General features: G+C 37.7%; 2 protein-coding genes across 4 annotated transcripts in view; one reads left to right on the top strand and one right to left on the bottom strand.

Moving 5' to 3' along the window:
• The window catches only part of slc8a4b (solute carrier family 8 member 4b), a 114,719-nt gene extending 102,644 nt beyond the window's left edge, over positions 1 to 12,075 (top strand). For 2 of the 3 annotated variants that reach the window (XM_028038465.1, XM_028038466.1), the window contains one exon: positions 3,547 to 12,075. In XM_028038465.1, the coding sequence (XP_027894266.1) occupies positions 3,547 to 3,926 (380 nt within the window). In that variant the 3' untranslated portion in view covers positions 3,927 to 12,075. The remainder of the gene's footprint in view (positions 1 to 3,546) is intronic. The other variant, XR_003598159.1, reaches the window with a different exon arrangement.
• Positions 12,076 to 21,803: 9,728 nt separating this feature from the next.
• Positions 21,804 to 25,827, bottom strand: part of plcb3 (phospholipase C, beta 3 (phosphatidylinositol-specific)) — a 64,875-nt gene continuing 60,851 nt past the window's right edge. Inside the window, exon 34 of the mRNA XM_028038408.1 lies at positions 21,804 to 24,577. Coding sequence (XP_027894209.1) covers positions 24,299 to 24,577 — 279 coding nt within the window. The 3' untranslated portion in view covers positions 21,804 to 24,298. The remainder of the gene's footprint in view (positions 24,578 to 25,827) is intronic.

Raw genomic sequence — 25,827 nt, 5'->3', positions numbered from 1 at the left:
AGCTTCCAGTGGGAGAGTTTGCTGCCGTGCTCAGGGTTGTAATCTTCCTCAACACTCATCCTCTCTCGACGTTTTTAGCCCTGAACTCTTCATAAAGCATTATTACACTGGATCATTATTATGCTCAGCAATTACGAGGACCATTTACTGTAAATTTTCCAATTCAGGGAATGAAGGAGCAGTTTTGGATCAGAACGTGGTTGGAGAGCGTCATTGAGCTCATTTGTAACCATTTGAGTTATTCGGTACTGGAGCATCAGCACTTTAAAACTGGAACGTTTAGTTCTTATTAGAGGTCTAGAAAAAATAAATAAGAGATTCCTGGTCCTGGGAATTCTGAATTGATTCAGAAATCAATTTTAATCTGCTCAATTTTTTGCAAATTTATATTTTGAATAATTCTTTAATATTTTTCTAAGTAAGAAAAACCGAGGCAACTAAGCTAATCTAATAGTGGTAATTTAAGCTAGTGAATTTTAAGCATAAGCCTATTATGCCATATTTTAAACTATAAGCTGATTAAATTTGATAAAGTACAGAACATTGTAGAATAGATTTAAATACATATTGTTGTCAGTTACGTAACTTGTATAGTTTTAACAGAAAAAGCTGTTTCTGAATTGAATTGTGACCCTAAAAATCAGAATCAAATTACTACACAAAAAGATTTGTATTTCTATTTTCTTTTGTGATCAGAGTAATAATTATTGATTATTCTGACAATTAATTGAGTAATCAGATAAAATAAATGTGCATTCTCAAGATTTTTCAATTGATTACCTAATAAAAAATAAATACAGAAAAAGTGGAATTTGGAAAAAAAATAAAACAGACTTTGGGAAGTAATAAAATGGATAAAGTTCAACTAAATTACCTTTCAAGAGATAAAAACGTCCCATATCAATCTATAAACTAAGCATTTAAATGGATCCCCACATTAGTTCATAATTCACTTTGTGAAAATAAATTTTAATTTATCCAGGACAAGGTTTAATTACATGATAATTTGTTGGTGCTGGAGTTCAATTCATATTTCAAACAGATAAATGAACTACGACACCATTACTATGTTGATTTATCGCCTATCAAACGCAGCAGCAGCTTTCACTGCGATAAATGATTTTTAATGCGTGAGATCCTGGAAGCCATCATTATCTGACTGAGGTGAACGATTCCTCTTCTTCGATAAAGTCTGAGTGAACTCCGTCTGTTTCGGGGTCAGTTTCGCTCTGTAATTTAAATCTGTCCCACCCGAGTGTCAAAGCACACAGAGATTTCACCAAAAGGATTACAATTCACTCACTCTGGAGGGTGGTTTTCATGTTGGGATATGAATTTCAATTAATCTCACTGACATTTAAATGAGAAGCGAGACTCATCGCAGCAGCCAGACTCTAAATGGGAATAAGCCGATGTGGTCCTGCAGTGACCGGCAGCTGTTTCCCTGGTGCTTCCTGCCAGCCGGGCTGCAAACCCTCAGATTTTGACAGAATTTCAATCTGATGGAAAAGCTTTCTCCCTCAGACAGTTATACAAAGTATGTATAACTTTGTTTTTGCACAGGATGGCGTCGGAAGACAAATATGGATTGCAGTAAACATTTCTCGACACATTTTGACCAAAGAACCAGAAACCCAAAAGTGATTTCTTGGTAATTTGGGACACTCGAGACTAGAGATGAGTCAAAGATTATACATACCAAGTTTAAAGTACCCCGTTAGATTTGACTAACAACCAGAAGTAAGAAGTCCAGACAGAGTTTGATCTGAATCCGATGGAGAATATCAGATTAGGGTGATCCAAACAGTGAGTGAAGGTAAACATAAATCCGACAGAAGCTATCAAAGTAGACTCTGAAAACTGCGATGGTTTGGGTTTGCTTGAGGTCATGTGGTCGACGATGGCTCAATATTTGTGGTTGACTCTTTACAACCAGCTTTACTTCAACAACATTTAGTCATTACAAAATAAAAGCACCTGATTTCAATAAACTCCATTCAGGGTTGGAAATTCTGTCTTATGGATCTTCAAACCGTTCGCTCTGTGCTTTGTGAAGTGATACCATTTCAATCATAGGACACCAACTTAAACATATCCATCAATGGATGCACCATATACTAAGTTATGTAAAATCTGACTTTCTAGATGTTTATGTTGATGTTTAGATGTTTTCTGACTAAATAAAATCCACTTTGCAGGCGAAAACCAACTACTCATCAATAAGAGTATAGTTTTGGCTTTAAGATCAACCCTCAAAGGATCAAATTATGTTTGCTGCATGACAGTTGATTGGAGAGCTACTTCATGTAATTACGACTCTTTGACAAATCTCTTTTTCTCCTTCAGCTCTAATGGGCTCCCTTGTTAAATTAATAGTCCCAAACATGCTGAGACATTTATAGTTATGTAAATGTAATCCTATAAAAACTGCAGGGTCACTGCATCACTCTGATGTTTGAGTGGTGGCACAACATACAGTCCTCAAAGCACCCCTCACTCTTTGTCCTAAACAAACTGCTCAAGAGTCAACATTGTTGAGTTTATTGAGATTTATTTTAACATAAACTCATCTCAACTTAGTTCGCATTCAGTAGATCTACTGGTTGGAACCTTGGTGCTCTACATACTTTTTTTTCCTTTTTTACCTTCATAAATATTTTTGTGAAGAAGAAGAAGAAGAATTACTTTATTCATCCCAGCAGGGAAATTATTTGAAGGTAAAGATTATGTATTCTACCAATCAGAAGCACTTGTGTGGTTTAGTCAAAGATACATACAATCAATAGATTAATAATATAAGTCTCGGAACATTGGAATAAAACTCACTAAACTCAAGCAATGCAGGATGTCAAACCCGTTTCTATTTCGGGTCATATGGAGATTATGAATGTCCTCAAAAGGCTGGTTGTACCAGAGTGTAATGATAAAACTACCTATTAAACTGTTAAATATGGCTTTCTCTGCATTCAGTGACTAATTCTCAAAATTAAATATTTAAGGCATTTTCACTGTGATGTCGTTTTAATTTATTTATATAAGCGCCAATTAACAAAAAATGTTGTTTCAAGAGACTTTACAAAAAAAAAAAATTAAAATTCACTCATACATATTCCACTTGATCCTAGTTAAACAGCACAATAAGCTCAGTTAATTATTCAAAGTAGTTTTAAAAACTTTCTAAGAAAACCCAACAGATTGCATCGAGTCATTGACTGGACGAGAACGTAGCAAAAGTACAATGTGGTGTGTTTCATACAGAATTAAAGTTTATTGGTCTTTGAAAAGGCGAATTTGCATTATTAGGCCATTATCAATTTATTACTTGAAAATGGTTTCAAAGCAACAATATTATCGTTTATCGAAATAATTTCTGTGACAATTTATTTATTAAATTTGTAATTATGGCAGGCCAAATCTTGACACTCAACATTTGGTCTATACCGGGGGTTTAATTTATATTTTTCCTTTTTTGTTTGCATTTTGCATCTTCAAATAATTTTCTATGGACTGCCACCTTAAACTTTTTATTTTTTGCTGTTTTCTCAGATACTTTTGCCAGTAAGGTTGCAGCCATCCAGGACCAGTATGCCGACGCCTCCATTGGCAACGTGACTGGCTCCAACGCCGTCAATGTCTTCCTGGGTATTGGTGTGGCGTGGACCATTGCCGCCATCGCCTGGCGCTCTAAGGGCAAGCCTTTCAGGGTGGACCCAGGAAACCTGGCCTTCTCCGTCACCCTCTTCACCATCCTGGCTGTGGTGTGCGTGTTGATGCTTCTCTACCGCCGGCGACCCACTGTGGCCGGAGGCGAGCTGGGCGGGCCGCGGACTTGCAAGTTGCTAACGTCGCTGCTGTTCGTCTCTCTGTGGCTAATTTACATCCTGCTGGCTTCGATGGAGGCCTACTGCCATATACAAGTGTTTTAGAAAGAGACCTAACTGGTGTGGAGGAGGTGGGAAACCTTAAGACTTTATCTGAAAATGGATTTCATGTCACTCAATTATGTTTTTTCCCCTAAATAAAATGAGTGTACACCCTCATGAGAACCAACAATTCCCCCAACAATGTTGAGACTAATTATTCTCATCTTTGAAAGAAGCTCTTTGAACCATAAAGGCCCTCCAGTGTATCAAGAAAAACCTTGAAACAGTGTTATCATCAGAGGACTGCTGTTGTTTCACTATAAAGCCAAACCAGCTGCAGAGAAGATAATCAGCTGAGCTCGGAAGAAAAAAGCAGAGCTGAGAGGAAGGATGAAGGTCAGCGATAAAGCCGCAAAAGTCAACAACAAAGGCAGAGAGAAGAGCGCGTCTTGCAGCAGCCGAATGACAAATGATGGAGAAAAAGGTTAGAGGATTTAAACTGAGCTGCAGGAAACCTCGACAGCCTTTCCTCTGTCATTACACCTCCATGAAAAAGGAATACCCATTGAAATTATTTTTATATTTTCCCACATTACAACCTCAAACTAACACTTTGTATTTATATTATAAATAAAAACCCAAATTAAGGTTGAGTTTTATATGGAAGTTAAATCACACTAGTACTCTAGTCACTGATCAACTTCTGAAGGAAATTGGACTGACATTTATTTATTTACAAGGTATTCGAGTAAATGCGGTAATGTGCATAGCAATCTTTTCAGATTTTAGTGTGCAACATATTTTAAATCCATGTATTCTTCTAGTTCATCTTTTCTATTATTTTGTAAAATCCCACTGAAGTTTACAGTTGTAGTGCGACAAATGTAAAAAAGTTCACGAAGTATGAATACTTTTGAAAGGCTGCGCTGTAGAGAAACAGTGGATCATCACCCTTGACTTCACTTTGACTTCTAACTTTTATCGCCTTTTTCCTCTCAATACACTCAAAATGACGGGGCCCTCAGGAGATCCTGCACTACAACTTGCCGGCGAGACGATAAATTAACCCTCTTCCTTCTCTTATTTAAGGATACACTGTGCAAAAATAGTCTCATTATACAAACCTTCCTGTCCTGATTGTCCCCCTGCCTGCCTTACGTTCCCCATCCTCACCTTACGTGTCCAAAAAGAAAACTCGACGTTGTGACAAGTTGCCACCATCAAACCCTGTTTTTAAACTCTTCCCATGTCCCCTTTTCCTCATCCCAAAACACATTTTCTACTCTTTTCAATGGCGTCACGTGTTGATGTTATCGTGGAATTGTAAAAACAACAACAACAAATCTACAAAAACGGAGCGACAGAATTAAGATGTGAAGAAACGCAGAGTGGAATAAAAACCGAGCTGATGAGGATGTAAAAAAGTACTGAGCGCTACACATTGTTACATAAAATGTTTACACTTTGAAAAACAACAAGTCAAACAATAGCCAATAGGGGACTTCCATACACCTGAAGGACCAATCAGAATGAAGGATCGCACTGACTGTGATCATGACGACAACTGTGAAGGAAACGGTGTAGAAAAATCCAAACTACGACCATAACCAGTGTTTCTATTTGTACATGATATTATCAGAAACCTGTATTGATGTGTGTGGGACATGACTGGTATTTTATTTATGTGAAGCCTCCATCTTTGTCGGAACAAGTTTGAGAAAGTTGAAGGGAAAAATACAAGGCAGCTGAAGAATCACGTGTCTGATCTGCATCACGGGGCGTTTCTTTGTACCAAACTATAACAAATTGTCATAAATCACTAACACAACCTTTTTAAGCTGTGCAGATTTACTTTTTAAACTCCCCGATGTGCTGGCAGCTGTGGTGAGTGCAACACTACAATTAAATGTGCAAAGTGATCTGCTGTGTTTTTCTGGGTGAATCTGTTTGATTTAGCTTTTGTGAAATTGTTTTAAGCCACGTTTCATGTCAAATTAACTGTTCCGACGTCCACGTCTGTCTGGAAAAAAAGTGCTGAAGCGCAGATTTTAGATCGTCTCTTGCCCAGAAGCGTGTCTGGAACTGGACAGATGGGACGGCATATGGTCGGTCGACGAGGATTATTAATATATTCACTCCCTTTGTTAAACCACGTTACGGAAAGAAAAAACCCCGCAGAAATCAAGCTTCTTTCCTCCCAACTGAGGATCATGTTGCCTCCAGACTTCAATGAAATAAACTTTGAACCCACCTAAAACAGGTTTGCAACGCTGATGAGAACCAGCAAAACTTTGAAAAGACCAGCAAGAACATTGTTCAGCAAGGATAACTGCATGTATAACAACACATTTCCTTTAATTTAACAATTTTTTAGCACCAATGAAGGCAGAAACACAGCAAATTATTCCTAAGTTAAATGTCAGAATAGAGTAAGAGGAACTGCGTGACTTCAAGTTAAGGCATATAGTGGTTGTAAGAGAAGTCACCCTTCAGCAGTGAAAAATTCTCTGCCTCATTGGCTCAGACACGGAGGAAAATGTTGCTGCTACAGTTAATTGTCTGTAGAACAAATCATTTTCTTACCAGATAAGATATATACTTCCTACAACCAGTGAAATAGTCCAGAAAACCTAACATTTGTTTTGTTGGACAGTCTTTGTCATCTTCTTTCAGAAACTATATTTTGAGTTGATCAGGAAAACAAAAAATATTGTTTTTGTCTCAGAAACAGCAAGTACAATTTCAGTTGACAGGAATGTTATTGCTTTCTAGAAACATTGATGGTATCCTTCACTTCCAGTAAATCCCAGTTCAATCCAAGGTTGAACTGGGGAGGATATTTTTAGCAGAGTGAAATAACCGAGATACAAAAGAAAAGAGACAAGATATCCAAGTGTGATCAGTGTAAAGATTTTGCCCCCAGCAGTTGCATTCAGGGCTTTTAGCCGACATCAGGGTGTCCAACGTGTACCATAGGGACCTTTGCTGTCCCAGGATTAAATTTGTGAACTGCAAATGAAGAATTCAAATTTTCCCCTTCTTCATTTCTAATTAAGTAAACGTTATTACTGACGAATTAAAATTTTGCTACAATGGAAAACATTTGGTAAAAGTATTCACCTTTTAATAATAACCACTCTCCTTAATTTGATAACTGACAACACATCTGTCCATTAACGTTTACACTAAGCAGACTAGAACCCAAATCTGATTTTCACTCATTTGTTTAACTTGGCTGAATTGAAAAATGTTTTAAAAGAAAGTGACACAAATCCTATTCTTATTGCTGAGAATGCATTTAATCTTTTTCTATTTTTCCCCAATCAAGCCCAAAAGAATTTGCAACTTTGAAGCCTTTCTTCTAATACGCCAAACCTGAAAACCCTTTTGAAATCTTTGACTTGCAATAATATACACATCTGATTACTTTATTTGTTTAATTAAAATATTGCAGACTTCATTTATTATTGAGCACATTATATATATATTTTTGAGATTTTAGGCTTAAGAAATGGGTATTTTTGGCTATCAGAGTACTTTTGACCAGACAGTTAAGTCCAAATGATAACAAATTTAACACCACTGTCCCAGGCCCGGCGGCATGGGTGGGCATTGGGGGACATTGCCCGCCCACAGAGTCAGCCTTGCCCCTCCTGGACTGGAAGCCGTTTGTTGTTTTTACCTTAGAATGGCCAACTTTCTGTTATTCCTATATCAATTTGATACAGTAGGAGCTTCCGCACTTCCCATATCTGTGTCCTCTGTCACAGTCTTCAGCAGTTAAAATTGTTTAATCCATTGTTAACACGTCGTAACCTGTTTTTCCGAGTCGCCTTTAAATGCAACATGAGCTCTAAGACGCTCGCGCTGGGTTTATTACACCTGTGCGGCAGCGAAGGAGATCTGCTGCTGCTGTGCAGAGCTAATCTGGACCTGCTAGAATCAAGGCAGCAAACCAGCAAAACGCAAAGAACTTTGCACAGTTTTCCCCCAAACTAACCGACTGAGTTGAGTAAAGCTGTTGGATGCAGGTATTGTTAGCTAAAAGATGACAAGCTAATAACAATACAGCACCTTTAGCTTGTTAACAAGCAGCCTGTAGACTACCGATGTTGTTGTCTACGTTCAGCTACGTAGATTCATTTTGCCCCCCCAAAATAAGTTGATGCCCTCCCTGTTACACTCATCTGGAGCCGGGGCTGCACTGTTCTCCACAGTCTAATTCCTGTTTATTTCTTTATTTATCATGTCTTTAGTCCGCCATATGCAAGTAAAAAGGCTGCTAGGGACCCCCACACCACCAGGGGGCCCTCAAGAGCACCAAGCTAGCACTATAATGTATGTATATTGAAAATAACATTGAATTATACAAACTAAATGCTACTACACATGGAAAATGATTTCTATATTATTTTTATAGCTGTTACACAAATAATAGATTGATCTCTTCCTGGTGTTTCCACAATTGGGGAAATATAAGATATGAAACTTGTTTAGTGTGTTATTGTCAAAGAGTTAAAATGATGTGGCACACTTAAATACCACTCTGCATTTCAAAATCTAACCATTTCATTTTACTTTGTTACTCCTGTAAGGTTAAAATCAATAACCTTAATAACACCGGCACAATGTAAGCTAGTTACAAATGATGCTAATGCTAGTACATATATTACAGAGTAACTTAGGAAGAATATCATCATCTGGTGTTGACCAGCTTCAAATAAAAAGGCCTTGGCCGGCCCGGTCTTCAGTCTTGTTTGTAGCACTGCTTGTTAGCTTGTTCCTGTTTTTAAAACATGACTTGCTGATTGGCTGCTAGGCCAGCAGTCTGGCCAGACTCTTTTTCTCAATGACTTAAGCTTCTGTAACCGGTTAAAGAAAGAGCAGGCAGCAGGATAATAATGCTGCTGACGCCACAGGGTAAACAAGCAGGCTGAATTAGAGCCTGGCTCTTTAAAGGTTGGTAATCTTCGCTGGAGGACAGCTGCATGTCGGAAAGTGCAGAAATGTAATATTTCTGTCCTTCTGCCTGTTGCTTAGCTACCAGCTAAACCGAGTCTCCAGGACTCTAGCTCCGTGTCGTCGTTCTCTTTCATTATCTGTGTTTTCTGTTCCTCTATCAAACATTACCGTGTCATTTCTCATTCTGTTAGTCTCTCTGTGAAGCACACGCGTGTGTTGGAGGTTTGTTGTCTGCGTGAGCTGGTGTTGTAATCTCCTTACCAGGACTTGCCCTGTGTCTTTGGCAAACATCCCAAACACGAGATTAATGAATCCGAATGCCAGCCTGACCCACAGGGGGACGGAAAAAAAAAAAAAGGTTATAAACTGGATTATCTGTACGTGTGTGTGTGTACCTGCCAAGTAATATTAGATTTGTAATAAATCTGGCTGTCATTCAAAACTGAGAATAGATCTTGGCAGGAGGGTTTAAAGTGTCAGTTTTTATTTTACACTGAAGTCGCCGTCTTTTCGTTCCCTGACCAGCTGACGGTGGCCGTCGTCGTGTTTACATACGTTCATAAAACACAGTTAGACCATATGCAGACAGCTAAAACATCAAATCGCCAAAGAAAACGATGAAATTGTTTTAAAAAACTGAAATAATCAGAGAAACAGTTTACAAAATTGATTAAATGTTTCACTGGTTCAAAGTTTTCTGGCATTGTAATGAGATGCCAGAAAAAGTGTCGGTGTAACAGGAGTGCTCAACTGTAAAGAGTGCAGAGAAAAGTAATGGTAGCCCCTCCATTTCCACAGGTTGCTGCACACTGCCGGTCAACCGGCTTAATAAAGGCAACAACACTCTCCCTTTGCTCTGAAAACAGAAAAATTCAGCTGTTTGGAAGTATCTTGTAGAGCAAGAACACAAATTAGTTGTTTTCTGGAAACTGAAGGAGCTTCAACCATCACTCTTGTTAAATTAGCACAATATTTAAAAGTTAAACAGCCAATGGGAGACTGTGGTTCACTGGACTCAAAGTTTTAGAAATGTCCCTTGTAGCCCTTGTTGATGACTCAAATTATTTCATTTCACATTAGTTCATGAATTGTTTTGGTTCTTGACATCTTTTGACCTACTTCATGTTATGAGGTTTTGAAATGTTTTAGACATTTCAGACCTGGGTTTGGCCAGTATAAGTCATAGTGAATTCATGATTTAACAACTGAAATTGTGACTGAAGTTACTTTTGAACATAAGACTGGCTGTATATTCTGGGGGATGTTTTGTATTTACTCTGGTTATCTTTGTCTCATTCAAATGTTCAAAAAACTACTACTAATTGTAGTAGGGTTTTTTTCTACTTTTGGCCAAGACTACCAGCAAAAAGAATAAAAATTACAGAAAATAGATATAAATAAATATAGTTATACATTTGACTTTTTATTTTTTGTGTAAATAATACTAAACCCTCATATTTTTTCAAACTAATATACCATGACAATTTCATATCAGCCTACATCTAACTAGTTGGGTCTATACGACTGTTCCAGGTGACCACAACTTTTTAAATCTATAACTTTTGTTCTGAAAATTACTTGTCTTACTAAACTAAGTTATAGCTTGTGTAATTTTGAATAAGAGTATCAATACTCTTATTCGATACCTTTTTTTATATATATTTACTCTTATATTTGCACTCTAAAAACAGCGATGGCACCACTTCGTCTGTCTGATAACACTTAGGCTGAACCCTGTTCCTTTTAAAGTAGCTCTGTTCAACAAAAAAGTGAATATCAGAAGGAAATGTTATTCATTTACAATAAGCTTAAACCAAGATTTTTGTAGAAAGAAACGATAGCTCTCTACTTGTCCAGTGTACATATTTTGTAATCCTTTGCTTCTTTTCTAGAAGGAAAAAAGGAAGTTATCCAAAGGAGTATCGTCTTTAAGTATTCATTGGCGGTTACTTTGCGTAAAGCGGCCATGTTGGATTTAGAAACCAGAGTGGTTGACTTCTGGGGGCAATATAGTAAATTTCTAACTGGGAAATCTACAGTATATTCTGGCTTCACAGTGTATTTGCAGTCCACCATGCATCTGAACGCCTAATGAGCTCTGTGTTTGTGTGTCATGAGAGGAATGTTTTAAATCAGGTTGGAGGTGAGGGGATTGTGCTACAGAATGTTCATATGGAAAAATCTGGATGGTTAAATTAGGAAGCTGCTGTTATGATTACATTGCCTTTTCCAGAGTTTGCATATTTCCATTAAAAGAAATTCCCGGAATATTAAGAATCCAGAAGTGACCAAGCAAAGCAACATTACAGTCTTAATTATACACAAAGATATAAAAAAAATTTTAATTGGGAAATTTACCTCCCTTTCAGGTTTTTTAGATTTTTTTTTGTTGTTGCTATGTCCGTTTAAATACTTATTACTCTGAACTCTATTAGACTGGTTGTTTACCATAAAAATACCTAAAAGTACCACCTCTTGATGACGAACATTGGAGTGACGTATGTTGAAAAGATGAATTTTACAGGGATATTGGTTGGACATCTATTTATTCTTTGTTGTATTAGACACCTTTTCTATATTTATTTTTTAAAGTCACCATTTGTTTTCCTTTGTCATATTTCTTGATCATTAAAATTCTATTTAAGGCAACTCAAGTGAATTCATATTTGAATATTTTATATCTAAAAATTGTACAAGTGATGCTGAACAAATTCAAAAAATTACTGTAATTTTTGTGGTTTGAGATTTCTATCAACATTTTTATATTTTATTGGATTATTTTCTCCTTTAGCCACTCCTCCTTTCCAAGTATTTATATTTTTGTCACTATATACTCACGCAGTCATGTTTATGGACTCACAAAGTGCTTTATCAGTTTTTGTCATTTCAATTTTTTTCTTCTTGTTGTTCATTTTAGGATCCTATTGTTTTATTACATTTATTTTTGTTTTGTGTCGTTTCTGATCGTTTTGCAAGAGAAAAGCCTCTCAGAGAGAAAAATACCAACTTAGTTTAGTAAAATAATATAATAAATGTGCTTTTATCCTTCTGTTTTGGGTTTGTATGAGTGTGGGTTCATTCATATTTCTCCCTCCCTGGGTGTGTCGATGCATGAATCACGCTCATTCTGACTACAGTGTTGAAATTGGAGATGTTGTAGTAAAGAGTAAGGTATTTTTAAATGCTGAAAATGACTAGATATGAACAATGATATAGATGTTTACAAAGACCAAACTTTTCTTTCTTTTTTTTCTTAAAAGGGAAATAAAATATGACTGGCAAATGTTAAAAGCATGTCTGGTTCTTTTCCTTTGGTGGTAAAACATCTAGAATAATTAAACTTTCAGTCAACTTATGTCACAATTTTATCCCAACATAACTGTATTTCATTTCAACATTAACCAATTGACGTTTTTGATAAATTACACAAATATGTACTAACGAAAATGCTTAGATGTAATATTTAATGAAAAAATATTTACCAGACATGTTACATACAGGACCAGATAAGTAATCCTAGGGGCCCCGGACCCTGAAGCTGACAGGCCCCTCTCACAACCATAGCACCCACTCCAAAGGAAGTGAAAAAGTGTTTACACTCCTTACATTTTTCTGTAAATTGTGTTGTACATGCAATGTGCTGTACAAATACTTTTTTGGGGGGCTAAAGTTATTGACACCCAACAAACAAACAGGCGTTTCCAGACAGACTTAACACACACAAGTTTGTATTTCTACCCATATTAGGACTTTGTATTGACTTCCATTCATTTTAGTAACTGCATTCATGCCTAACAAGAGGGTCCGCCATATTAGAACCGGGCTTTGGTTCCTATCGCTCTTCAAAAGATTAGTAAATGGGATAGAAATGTGCTTAAGTTGAACAGGTAAAAAAATACAAACACAACAATTAAGGCTCACCTTAATTGTTTGAAGCTAATGCTAGCTTCCAAACAAGCTAGCATGTCAAATCACACACCTGGTGGTCAAAAGCTGCTTTCAATTATCAGAAAACAAGTACTGCCATCTCACTCACAAATCACATAATACAATGAATTAAATCGTCCCAAACCTCAAGATTATGACAATAGAAATCACCCAATTTGTTGAAATAAGATAACCGGAACACAAAAACCAATTACTGACCTTCAACCAACTCTAAGCGTCCCACAATAATGATTCAATATTCAAAGCAGCACATCAAATAAACAAAATTATCTGGTCGCACGATCACAACAACTAATATTAATTTACACAAAGCACAACAGCTCTTACCTTTAGAAGTTCTTCTTTCTTGTCTGTTGTATAAGTCCTTAAAGTCCAACTTAGACCCAGCGGCCATCAAGGAGCCTGCAGAAAGCCTCTTCTGTCGTTCTGAATTCGTTTTTTATCATTTTCAGTTGTGGAGAAAGTCCTCTTTTCCTCACAGTTTCTGAAAAACCTAAATCCCTTAGAGTATAATTTCCTCCCGGAAGCTTTCTTCTTCTATGAGGCCTTGTCGCTGCTGCTCTACGTGGCGCAGTTAGCTCGTCGTTTGCTAACCGGCGTCATCGCTAGCTTCGCTAAGTTTAGCCACCGTTAGCTCAGGCTGAACATGGCTGGTGGAAAGCGATGTTTACAAGCCAACGTGAGCCAGTAGCTCGATTTTTACTGCAGCTCCGCTGGACTTCCGGTTGCTACAGCTGTCCATTTTTTTGGCCAACATTGCCTCGATCAATTTTCACACAGTTTCACCCATCTGAATATGGATAAGGTCCAATCACAGCTTGTTTTCAGAATAATCTGATCTTGGACCAGTAGCTTGGAAACCATGTCCACCCAGTTGTCATTGGCCAACCTACTCAATGTCAAGTCAACAAGCTGACATGTAAACTAAAACAATCATGAGGTTTTGTTTTTTTTACTACTTTATGTTGATTGAACATTAATGAAAATTGAAAGTAAAACTCCATGTGGACTCTTTTCTTATATAGTGGTAAAAAAAATATATACGGCCGATATAAAGGGTTTCTCTCAAATCTCTGTATGTGTTTAGCAAATCCAAAAATAATTTTAGTAAGAGACCTAAAGCAGGAAAAGCTTTATATTTAATTTAAGCATTGAAGAAATAAAATAATTGTCTCTTTGTTGATTTTATGTAAATATCTGGTGGTAAGAAGAATGAGCAAATCTGAGATTAGTTGATTCTCCAATTTCTGGTCTGCAACTTGACAAAAAGTGCTAAACATAAGCAGCAATTATCAACTAAAGCATTCAATACAGAGTTTTATATTCTACCTAAGAAACATTAGAATATTTGTGCCGCATGCTGCAGGGAAAGGTTGCTGAAAGTTTGCAAACTCATGCATGCAAACACTGAAAGACACCTGGGACCAAACCGGTGAAACAGCCGTGCTGCACTGCTGACCAATAAACACCTCAACCGTGATTTACGGATCTGCTCTCAGGCACTTTGGGACAGATTTTCTCAACATAAAACGAAGCTGAAGTTGGCTTCCGAAAACGGGAAATGGCTAAAGGGTGATTCCACCTAATTTTTCATTATCTCGAATATCTTTATTCTATGAACTTGTTTTCTTTGCATTACTTGAGGTTTGAAAGCACTGTATCTTTTTCATTATTGTGTCCATTTTTGATTGTATGCAAATAAAAACTAAAATTTTGCTGGGAATTTTGGAGACATGTTGTCAGTAGTTCATAGAGTAAAAGAACAATGTTCGTTTTACTCAAACATACACCTATAAAAAGTAAAATCAGAGAAACTGATCATTTTGCAGTCTCTTAATCTTTTCCAGAGCTGTACATGTGTAACCCTTCTGTTCGTCTTGGGTCCAGTACGTTAAGAACTTTATGACAGACACATTCAAGTTCAAGTTCATTTATTCTAAGAAAAAAGAAAATCAAGTTGGTGGTTAACATCAGTCCAGCAGCTTCTGCCCCTGTGTATGAAATAAAATATAATAAATAATAATCAAACTACAAAGCAATAGCTCCCAATAAGCAGTAAGCAGCAGTTAGCATTTACATGTGCAATTAAACCTGGCTAAAATGGGCAACATTAACAATAACATTTAAAAACATAAACAAAACATAGCACAATTACTCATGAAACACTGTACACTATCACATTTGTCCAAAATATATGTGTAAAGAAAACACAGAGGTGATTCTAATACATATCAGTTACCGACGGCGACAGAAAAAAGGGGGAGGAGCTGTCAGTTACTGGTTGCTATGGTAACCACCAACTGCCAAGAGCAGCGTGACGGAGCTTAAGACACTAATAAATGTCTGAAGAAACAACCTGACTAAACAAAATAAATTCAAAGAATAAATAAACACATTTTGACAAACTTATAATATTACTAAAATAAAACCCTGCTACATATACATGTAATCATATTTGAATTAAAAATAAAAGTTTATTTGATTATTTAAACTCATATTCTGGCCATATTATATTGAATTTGTTGGCAGTTATTTGTAAAATAAAAACAAATAAATAATAACAAAAAACTACCAAATTATTTAGGGGGTTTCTGAATATTTCAGAGGGGCTACAGCCCCCCTAAAATAGACCCAGTGATAAGGTTGTGTTTTCAATTCACTTACTAAAACTGATCCAATTAGGGTAGATAGCAAGCAAAGTTTGGGGTTTCCAGGTGTTTAAGCTCCTGCGTCTCCCTCCTGTCCCCGCTCTTCTCTGTCAGCTTCCCAACAGCAGAGTGGCAGCTGTTATTCTCACAGCGATCCGGCGGTGACCACCGCGCTGAGACAAGTCTGCATCCTCTGCTGGAGGAGAACGGGACGCAGCGTAAACACCACAGACCTGAGGGAAACGTGAAGGAAGACAGGAGCATGCTGGAATAAAACTCTTAAGAATGGATTTAAAGTGTACGAGAAGAAAGACAACACTGGGAAAGAAACGTCTAACAGAACGAGGGAAGGAGTTGGTGCTGGAACAAATTCATCCCGTGGGATAAAGCAGACAGGAAGCGACTCGCTACGCTGATAGCCTCGTCTCTCGGGGGCCCCGAGTTTCTGCCTTCATGCCTAAACGCTTTTGACACTTCTTAGTCGGTTAATTGGCTTTGTAGTTGTACAAACAATTTCTTATTAGTATTCACCCAAACAAGCTGCCTGCTTATTGCAGAGGGAGACAGGAAACAAAAGAGGTTTTTATCACTCTACATGAAATGAAATGTAAAGGCTGTGGTTTTATCTGTCATCTCAGTCTGACAGGAAGCTTTAAGAAAGGCTGGACGTTGTCGGCTGAAAGAAAACAACCCAATAATGGCAAAGGATAACAAGACTTTGTTAGATATTTCTGTCTTCATTTTTGGTCTCAGGTTTACCCTCCATCCGCATAAATGTCTTTAATGTATAGCTTTTCAATACATCAATGTCTTAAATGGAACATGTTGTGCAAACTTCAGATTTTGCAGGGGGTTTTTTAACTTCCAGTTGGGTTTCTACTGCTTTTAGAATCAGCCAAAACGCTTAAAAACAACACCCAGCTGTTATTTGGCAGTACGTTCATGTTTTATGGTGTCCGGAAAACAAGCTGTTTCAAAAACCTCTAGACTGTAACATCACAAATCAGCAGGCACTGCACCATTACCTAGCAACCTCAGCTTGTTACCTAGCAACCCAAGAGTTCCAGCACATTTTGTCAGCTAGTTTTACTGCTGTATGTCCCTTGCAATGGCTACTGGAAATGGCAAGTGTTTTGTTGTTGACTTACCATTCAGAAACCAAAAGTAATGTGGTACAAATGTATTTAACAAACTGAAATAAGGTTTGTTAGCTGGTGAAATAAAATTAAAGTACAGTTAATGGTTTGAACAACAGCATCAGTTCGTGGGGATTGGGAGGGGGGGCGGGGGGGTCCTATTTAGGTTCTGCAACGACAATTTAGCTGACCTTAATATTTCCCGTGTTTTGTTTTGGTCATTATTATTACACTCATTGTTGAGATGTGTGTGATAGGTGTGTCTATCAGACATTTATAGCAATACGGAATAAATCGCGTCTAGTATTGGTTCAATACGGGGCGGAGACAACAACAACCACCTGTCATTTTAGGCTAGCTTGAATATTTACCTGAATATTTACAACTCTCTTGTTGATACACTGACATTACTTACCTACTGTCTTTCAACAACTTTGAAAAGCTTTTCTTCGTCTCTCCGTCATCTTTATCCTTCCCCCTCTTCCGTTTTCTGTTTGGTGCCCCAGAGTTTTTTTCTGCCGCCCCATCTTTAGCTCCCTGTTGTGAGTGCACTACTACAATTAAAATTTAAAAGAAAAAAGAAAAACACGCCTCAGTGGATCCTACCTGTATGGGAGGGCAGAGCGGCTGGCAGGAGGGGCGGGACGCCTAATCAGTGCTGTTCCTCTGTTATTGATCATTTTATACACAAACAGCTGTTCAGTACAAAAAATGTTGACTAGGAAAACAATTCCCCACATCGTTTTTGAGTGCAGCGCCCCTATGCATTGCATACACTGCATAGCCACTTTCTGCGCTGCAGTGTACGCAGAGAAGAACAAAGAACGGCTCCAGTCCTGTCTTCTTAGTGAAGAGCTGTTCATTAGAATCGGATCGTTCGTGAATGTCACATCGCTAGATTGCAGACTTTTGGACACAGTGTTGTCCCATACATGCGACACGTTGGTCAACACCTCCGCACAGTAATTCAGCGCAGTGAGTGACTTTTTTTTCATCACAAATGTTTATGTGTCTCTGTACAGCTAGCTTTGCTAACATCACGTCAACGGAGCTCATCTTTCTTTGAGCTTCTTTTCTAAGTGACAAAAAAAAAGTTAGACGTAGTCCAAACCGTCTGTGAAAACGAAGCGCTGCTGAATTAGTTGTCGCCATCGGATTTCTAATTATTTATGCAATGCAATTCAACTGACGATTAGACGCATCTTCTGCCGCTCAAAGGAAACCACTGCGCATGTCTGAGAGCGCGGGGGGAAGAGGAGGGGGAGTAACGGAAACACGTAATTGGTACGTCACGTTATTGCTTGGATTTTAATCGGTGCGTTTTGCATCCAGTGGAAACAAACATGTCAACAAATAAACTGGACAGTTTGCTGTAAGTTTAGTGATGTTTACACGGTGTTGAAATAAAATCCCGAGTCCTCAGCGACCGAAACCGAGACAAGACCGAGACCATCAAGAAATGGTCTCGAGTACAACACTGATGTTGACAGTAAATCTTCTTTAAGACTCTTCCACTTTCCTTGTCCATCATGTTCCTTTATTATTTAACATTAACAACAGCTTTAAGCAAGCTGAATTCATTTTTACACAATTTATGTTTCACAAACGGCTCTGGTCTTTCATAATTTGATGCGTTTTGCTCCATCAGACATATAGTCAGGTTTTCCCCTGAATGCATAAATAAATACATAAATAGGCTAAAAGAGCAACTAAGGAGGATCTGTTTAATTAAAATCGATTGTATGCCATTTACTTGTGTTTATTAGAAATAACAGAAGGAAAGTGACAGGAAAATATGCATTTCTACGCCCTTTTCAACTACCATAAACAAAGAAAAACTGAAAACTGCAAATGATTTGCATAAAGTTACAAGTTTATTACTAAAGGTACATTCATATACTTTACATTAATTAGAAAGGAACAATAAAATATTACATCCGGATCGACATATAGCATTCCCTTTATATCTGACAGTCATTTACACTACAGAAAAACTGAACCCACATCTCGTCTCATGTATTTTGCATGACGTCTGAAGCGAACACACTCTACTGCTGCTCTTAATTAATTTAACCAGTGCAGGAGTAAAATATGGTCTCATTACTGGGTGAAACTGGAGGCAAAGAAATGTGACAGGGAGGCAGAGAGAGGAAGAACAGAGGGGGAAAGATGTCAGCCAGAGGCCTGGGGGTTGGCCCGAGGGAGACCCGCCACCAAATGTCTAATAAGAGGAAAGATTTCTGCTTGGTGCCGAGCGCCGTGATATCTGCTGCAGCAATCCTGTAAGTATGATGTTCTAAATGGTAGTTTACAACGTTAATAAGTCAGAGACGAAGTTAAAGTTTGTGGCTTAAAAACGATCCAGCTGGTTTATAGTGATGGAAAAGGAAAACGAACAGCAGCAGAACATGGACTGGGCCACACGGACCACACTGCAGACCAAACAGAGCAAACAGAGCAAAAACAGCCGTATGAGGGAACGGTTCTGTTTATTTTAGAGCCTGATTTTGGACATCAAAAATTAGAAATTTACTTCTGAACCAAACCTGATAAACCAAACAATTAATGGGGCCTCATTGCAATACAGGCATTAAATAAGCTTCCCAATCTATTTGTATAATTGGTGAACACAAAGTAGCCAACATAGTGCTAAAAAATGGACCTTCTTTACGTACATACTGTACCTTAGCATTTTTGGCAGTTTTTTAAAAATCTTGTCCATATCATCCTGACTGACACCAGCTTGTAGAGACAGATTTAATTAAGTTTAGGCCACTGGCAGTTATCTGTTAAATAGCACTAGCCTGTTTGTAGTTAACACAGGATGCTCAAACATCACAAAGTTCTTAATAGTTAGTTGATTTGTAGTCCACTACAAATATGCTCTTACAATTAATGCTGGTTGTAGTGATAGCATAAAATAGGACTGGACAATTGCTAATCGGCAGCAGCACCACAGACTTACACTTAAGGCCAGATTGTAGTGAAATTGCTAATTAGCACTAGCTTGCTAACTAGCTCAAGCGGTACAAATTTGTATGAATAAATAGGCTTGATATTTAGCATCACTGCTAATTAGAGCTAATGTGTTGCTTACTAGCAGTCATACTAAGGTGCAATTTGACTAATGTCCTGTTTCTAACTAGATTTGGCAACATAAACTTGTACCCATGATTAGGGTCAAATTGCCGTCCTTGTGCTTGTTAGCAGTAGCTTGTTGCTAACTAGCTCTTCCAGAAAAAGTGGTTTAGAGCTTCACCCACTTATGGCTGTAATGTAGCAACTTTTAGTGCTACATAAAAGTGTGATACACAGTATGGCACGTTTTATATCAATCTAAATTAATTTGGAACCAACAAACAGGCTAAATAACAATCAAATCTTCCAGCAGAAAATAGCACCAGTTATGCATTGAAAAGATCAGATGTAGGTCGCATTACGGGACGAAAATCAGAATTGGGTCGCTTTGGGCTGCAGTGTGAACGCAGCCCGAGTGCCCTTTAGCAGTTGACTCCACTTCCACCATTCAAGGGACACATGTGGCACATTTTATTTAAATCCAAATGTCATTTTAAGCAAAGTTAACTGCATTAGAAAAATCCGTATGAATAAATATTGTTCTCAATACATTAATCCAGTCTAATAATTGTGCCATAAACACCATGGTACAGATACTGCCATGTGTTACTGCAGTCCTTTTTTTTTTTTTTTTTTTTACAGTTTAGGTAAATTCCCATCATGTCTGAAAATAAGAAATTGCCTGGCTTTCAGTGAAGTTTAGAAGTTGCACAAATTTTCACCTCCAGGATCAATAATCAATAACTTTGACGCAAACTGGTAAAACTGCTATAACTTGACTGCTGAAAAATCAAAACAAGCGACACTCTTGAGACCAGCGAGAGTAACCATCATGAACATCATACAAACATGTTGGAATGATGATGTCACGAGAGGAAAATGTCCGACTCATAAAGTTCTGATGTGATTTTGACAACAGTAACATCGATACTGTTGTTACTGATATAATGCCCGCGATTTGTGACAAACTTACGCAAATCCATGCAAAGGGTTAATTTCATTCTACTACCTTATTGACACAGAACAGCAGTTAATGCAGTTTTACATTAAATTACAAAGAAATCATTGATACAGAACACGTGTCAAACTGGAGGCCCGTGGGCCAGATCCAGCCCGCCGTAGCTTTTTATGTGGCCCTCTAGATTCTAGATTAAACACCAATTGTGCTTAAATATTATGTTATCAAACAAATCAATGCAGTTTTTCTGTTTACTGCCAAATTATATCAAGCAGCCCCTCCAGTTTCTTGAGAATTATTGTGGAAATTCATGCAAAATTAACGAATTTCCACTTTTTTTTGCATTAATACTTAATTGGTATTTTATTGCAAAAACTTTCTTACTTGTACTAAACAGCTGCCTCAGCCTAAATTGATGTCAGATTATAGTCCATGACTTATGCGAGTAATAAAAAGCCGCATTTACCGACATAAATAAGTGCAAATATTGCAAATATTTCCAAATTAGTACCACAAACACTTTGATTTTTATTGAAAAAAATCACAAAAAGAATCATAAAATCCTGGAGGGACTGAAAAGATGGTCAATATCATTTAATTTTAAGAATTCATTGATATTTTAGCAGTTTGTGAACAAGTTTAATCAATACATTCTGGCACAACTGGCCCTTTAAGAGCATGAATGATCTTGATTTGGCCCAAAACAAAAATGAGTTTGACACTCCTGAAATAGAACATTTTCTCTCCAAGCCTCACAATGTAGTGTCCTGTTGGTCTATTAAAGGTGCAGTTAAAGTTATTTTTTGCATTTTTATATAATACCATCTTTAAACGAATATATACTGAATCGTAAAGACAGAGTCAAAAATGCAGATAACCAGGTTGGATTATTTGAAATATGTACCTGATGGTCGTTTCATTAGGGTGTTTCTTAGTAAACCTTTGAATCAGAATCGGTGGAGCAAGTTTAAGATGCTGGCTTGAATCTTAATTGGTTGGAATCACCACTGATCCGAATACGGCCCATAACTGCAAAAATCCCCAGCAATGAGACATTTACCAATTCATGCACCTCTTTAGGTTCCTAAAGTGAAGTAAGAAATGGTTCAAAATTAATGTGCCTGTGAATCGATGACTTTTCTTTGCATTCTGAGGCAAAACGGTACCAAGTAAAACCCAAGTTCAAAGTGCAAATAGAAAACAAACCACCTCAGTTCCTTAAAATGTATTCAGGAGGCTACAGATACTTTGCACAAAGAGCAGGTGTAACTGCAAGGTGGCTGCAATGAAACCTGCATCTTGGGAACATGTTTCACAAACATCCAAAAGTGCTTTTTAACCACAGCGAAACGAGCGCGTACCTGATAATCCTGTCCGCACCAAAGAACAGAAAGATGACTTTAAACCACGCTCCATTTCCGAACGGACTGAGAGGAATGTGTTGGCATTTTTGGTTTAGACTGCTGACAGTCACACATGTGAGTCCAGAGCAGAGCGTTGACAATCATAATCTGTTCATCTGTAAAGCTCAAGAGGTTTCATTCAAAGGAAACACTGACCCCTGCAGGTGAAAGCTGCTATGACAGGTAAAAAAAGGGAGCAAGCTGGAATTGTACAGAATAAAAACCCTGAACGTAAACAGTAGCTCCTTGTTGAATTCTTGTTACAATTCCAGTGTTTAGGACTTGAAAACATTGAGACAATGATGTTTCCCACCTTCATCTTGCATAAATCAACTAAAAATTTAACAAATCTGTTAGAGGAGCAGCAGTAATTTCACATGAACTCATGCAATCTCCTTATTTTTGTACAAAAGAGTTGAGAAACAGATCCATTTTCTTCTGAACAAAATATCCAGATATATCCAACTATAAACAGCTCTAAAATGTTTGTTTTGCAAAGAAACAAATTCATGTCACCAATTACAATGAAGCAGGGTGGTGGCTGCAGCATGCTGTGGGCTTACATCGCTTCAAACGGGTCTGATTTTAGCCAAAGTGAAGGAAATCCAAGTTTTAGTAAGTCCTGACTCAAAACCTTCAAGATGGAGATGATTGATTAATATCTTCAACTTTACATCAAGTCCAATCCTGCATCCAAGTCAACAAAAGAAAGACTTCACTGGATGAAACGGAGATGGAAAATATTTTTTAAATCCATGTGGTCGTCTGAAAAAATTATAATGGTGTAATTTTATAATTAAATTAGAACAAACTATTGTTTTTAGATAACCGATTCATTTGATTTTCCGTTGACTTGATTAGGATTCCAGTGACATTAATGGTAGAAAACTGATTTATAACAGTCTCAGTGTTTTAAGCCCCAAACACCCAGAGGTTTAGCAGCTGTGTGGATATATCAGAACCGGTGAATGAACGCATCACACAGGGTCCATGTAAACCCATTCCTCCAAAGAATCCATGCCAACAATCCGCTCAATCAGATATGTAATTACAGGAGTCAGGAAGAAACAAAGGCAGCCAGTGCTCATAAAAAGCAAACAGGATTTCCTAAATATTAAAAAAATAAAACCAAAAAAATAAAATTAGACTCGTTTTGGTTCTTCCCTCACCCCAATTTAACCTCCATCACCCACCAACATTAGTAGTCAGTAGTAAAACTCATGTACAGCTACACATATACACAGATCATCTATACATAGTACCATCATTTCACCAGTCAGAGTGGACAAAGAGGAAATACTCACAAAAATAATACAGAAAAACTGGAAGCTTTGGTAGAAGCAGACCCAACGTACCATTAACTTTGTGTCCCACAGTTAATTAGGGGAACATTTAGGAGAAATAAAATCTACATAAAACTTTTCTTATGTCGGCTTTAAAGCATCGAGGTTATGGAATTAAGAGTTAAATCAGCCTTAAAACAACAACAACATCCGCAGGATGGAAACAGAGTCTCAGTTACATTAAGATGTCATAGTGCAGCTTATTCCACAGTAGTCCTGCTAATTTAGGTAACATCCTCGTCCAGGCTGCCATGGCACACACAGGAGATAAAAACATTCAGATTAAAGATATTTCCATTCAGAGAGAACATAAAAACAGAAAGACGATCAATTAGGCTGCAGATTGTGGTGAAGATGGTCATGGAGTGCTGAATATTCCCGCAGGAAGGAAGAGGGTAAGCCTCTATCACCATCTAGTGGTCAGGTTCTGCTATTACAGTAAAAAAATTTCAGATTTAAAACCTTTAAAAAAAAAAGAAATCCCTTAATTTTAGCTTGAATATTTTTTTACATATTTGGGTCTAAAAACTATCCATGGTGATAACATCTGAACCAGTAAAATGTCAAATGCTGCTTTGTTCAACACAATTTAAAGCTTTCCAGAAAAATATGTGTATAAAAAAGAGGTTAAAGATGTTTGAAACACTAAGTTTCAGCTTCCCTGGGTCGCCATGATGCAGCAAATCTGACTGGCTGCAAGACGGAGGAATACAAAAATCAACAAGAACATCGTTTTAAATGTGTAAAAAAGAAAGGTTTGATTATGACGCTAATGAAGATTTCAATAACAAATTTGTCAAAAACAGCGAAATAAAAAATACAGCTCTGTAGACAAGGACAAAACAGTGATTTCTTTTAAAAAAATAATAAAATTAGTAGATAGTCCATAATCATTTATACCCCACACATGATCAAGTTAGACCCCTGTCTTTTTCTCTCTCTCTGTAAAATGTAAAAGTCTAGTTGAAGGAAAGTTCTGACTCCGACGGGGCAGGAGTAGTGGAGGAGGACGTGGAGTCCTGCAGCGAGCCCTGATTGTTGTCCAGTGATCTCGGGAACCAGGGCGTGGAGCAGTTGGAGGGCGTGCCAGAGGTGGGGCTGCTGTGATTGGGCACAGCCGACAACGGGGAGCCCATACAGGCGCCTTTGTTTTGTAGGTCCGAAGGAAGGTGCTGACTGATCTCCCTCGGCAGCTGACTGTACTCCTCCTCCAGTTTTTCATTCAGCTGCGACTCAAGCTGCTCAGGAGCACAAAGACAAACACAGGGAGGTTAAAATGTTGTTTGTTAGTATAAAGTTTCTGAGATAATACAAGGCATTTTTAAGCACCAATTTACATCTTCACATCTTTTCTTTGTGTACCCAACATTTGTGGTACCCAGGATTATTGAGCTATTTGAAGTCACCCCCTTAGCCATTTTTATTTTATTATCTGTGTTTTAATTATTTATGAATCTCATTCACTGCTAGATGATTGTGAAGTAATTTCTGATGTAATACCAATTATATCAGAAACTGGTATTATATCGGCAGTAGTGGCACGCGGGGGGCGGAGGGAGAGAGAGACTTTCACCGAAGTCTTTCTCGCGCCAGCTCTACTGACATCAGATGCGGATGTCAACGTCAGAGCGTCACAACAACGCTGCGAAGCCGCTACTAAGAAAGTGATTTCCGTTTTCACAGGAGGCTCCTGTGCATATGGGGCAGTTAGATGGTTAGGACTTTTCTTTTGCAAATTAGAAACATTGTTTTGTTGACATTTATTCAGTTTTGATGCCTGGCCGTTGACTTCCTGCGCTATTCCGCACAGCCTGCGCTTTTTTCTCCTGTTGACTCCGATTCCCTCCGGTAGATTTTCTACCGAGCCAATCGGCGAACAGAAGGAGAAGTGGTGAACGATGACCTCCATTTTCTGCGCTGCCTGTAGTTTGAGCAATGGCAGCGGAGGAAGCCGTTGGAAGTTGCTGTTACTTGCCGCTAACCTAAATGTTAGCTAGAGGAGAGGTGACCGTTACCTGCTGTTAGGCTAATCGTTAGCCACATTTAGCTTGAGATTGGGAAGTTTTATTTTAGATTAGAAGGGTTTTATACGGTATTATATATCCATAGTGTATTCATAATAATTTATATTTTTATTAGTAATGAATGTTAAGATTATGATTGTTTATGCTGATTAAAGTTATTTTGTATATAATATGTAGCAGATTGTACAAACAATTGTGAACTTATCAAGTTCTTAGTCTAAGTTGTATCTATGCAGAAAAATCTGAATATAAATATAAGTCAGTGCGCTGTGATCAAAGAAGCTACTACTTAGAATGTGATTTTTGTTTTCACAGAATAAGAGACACATAAGTGCATATATGTAACATCATCAAAATGTTTTTAATGTTTGAATCTGACTTTTTGTGTTTTTCTGTCTTGTTTCATATTATTGTGCTCATGTAAAACAACTGAGTCCTTAGACAAGCGATATAAAAATATGTTA

The sequence above is a fragment of the Xiphophorus couchianus genome, chromosome 14 (assembly GCF_001444195.1).
Source record: "Xiphophorus couchianus chromosome 14, X_couchianus-1.0, whole genome shotgun sequence".
Lineage (NCBI taxonomy): Eukaryota > Metazoa > Chordata > Actinopteri > Cyprinodontiformes > Poeciliidae > Xiphophorus > Xiphophorus couchianus.
Note: the sequence above shows the minus strand (reverse complement) of the source record. Positions and strands in the feature narration are given on the sequence as shown.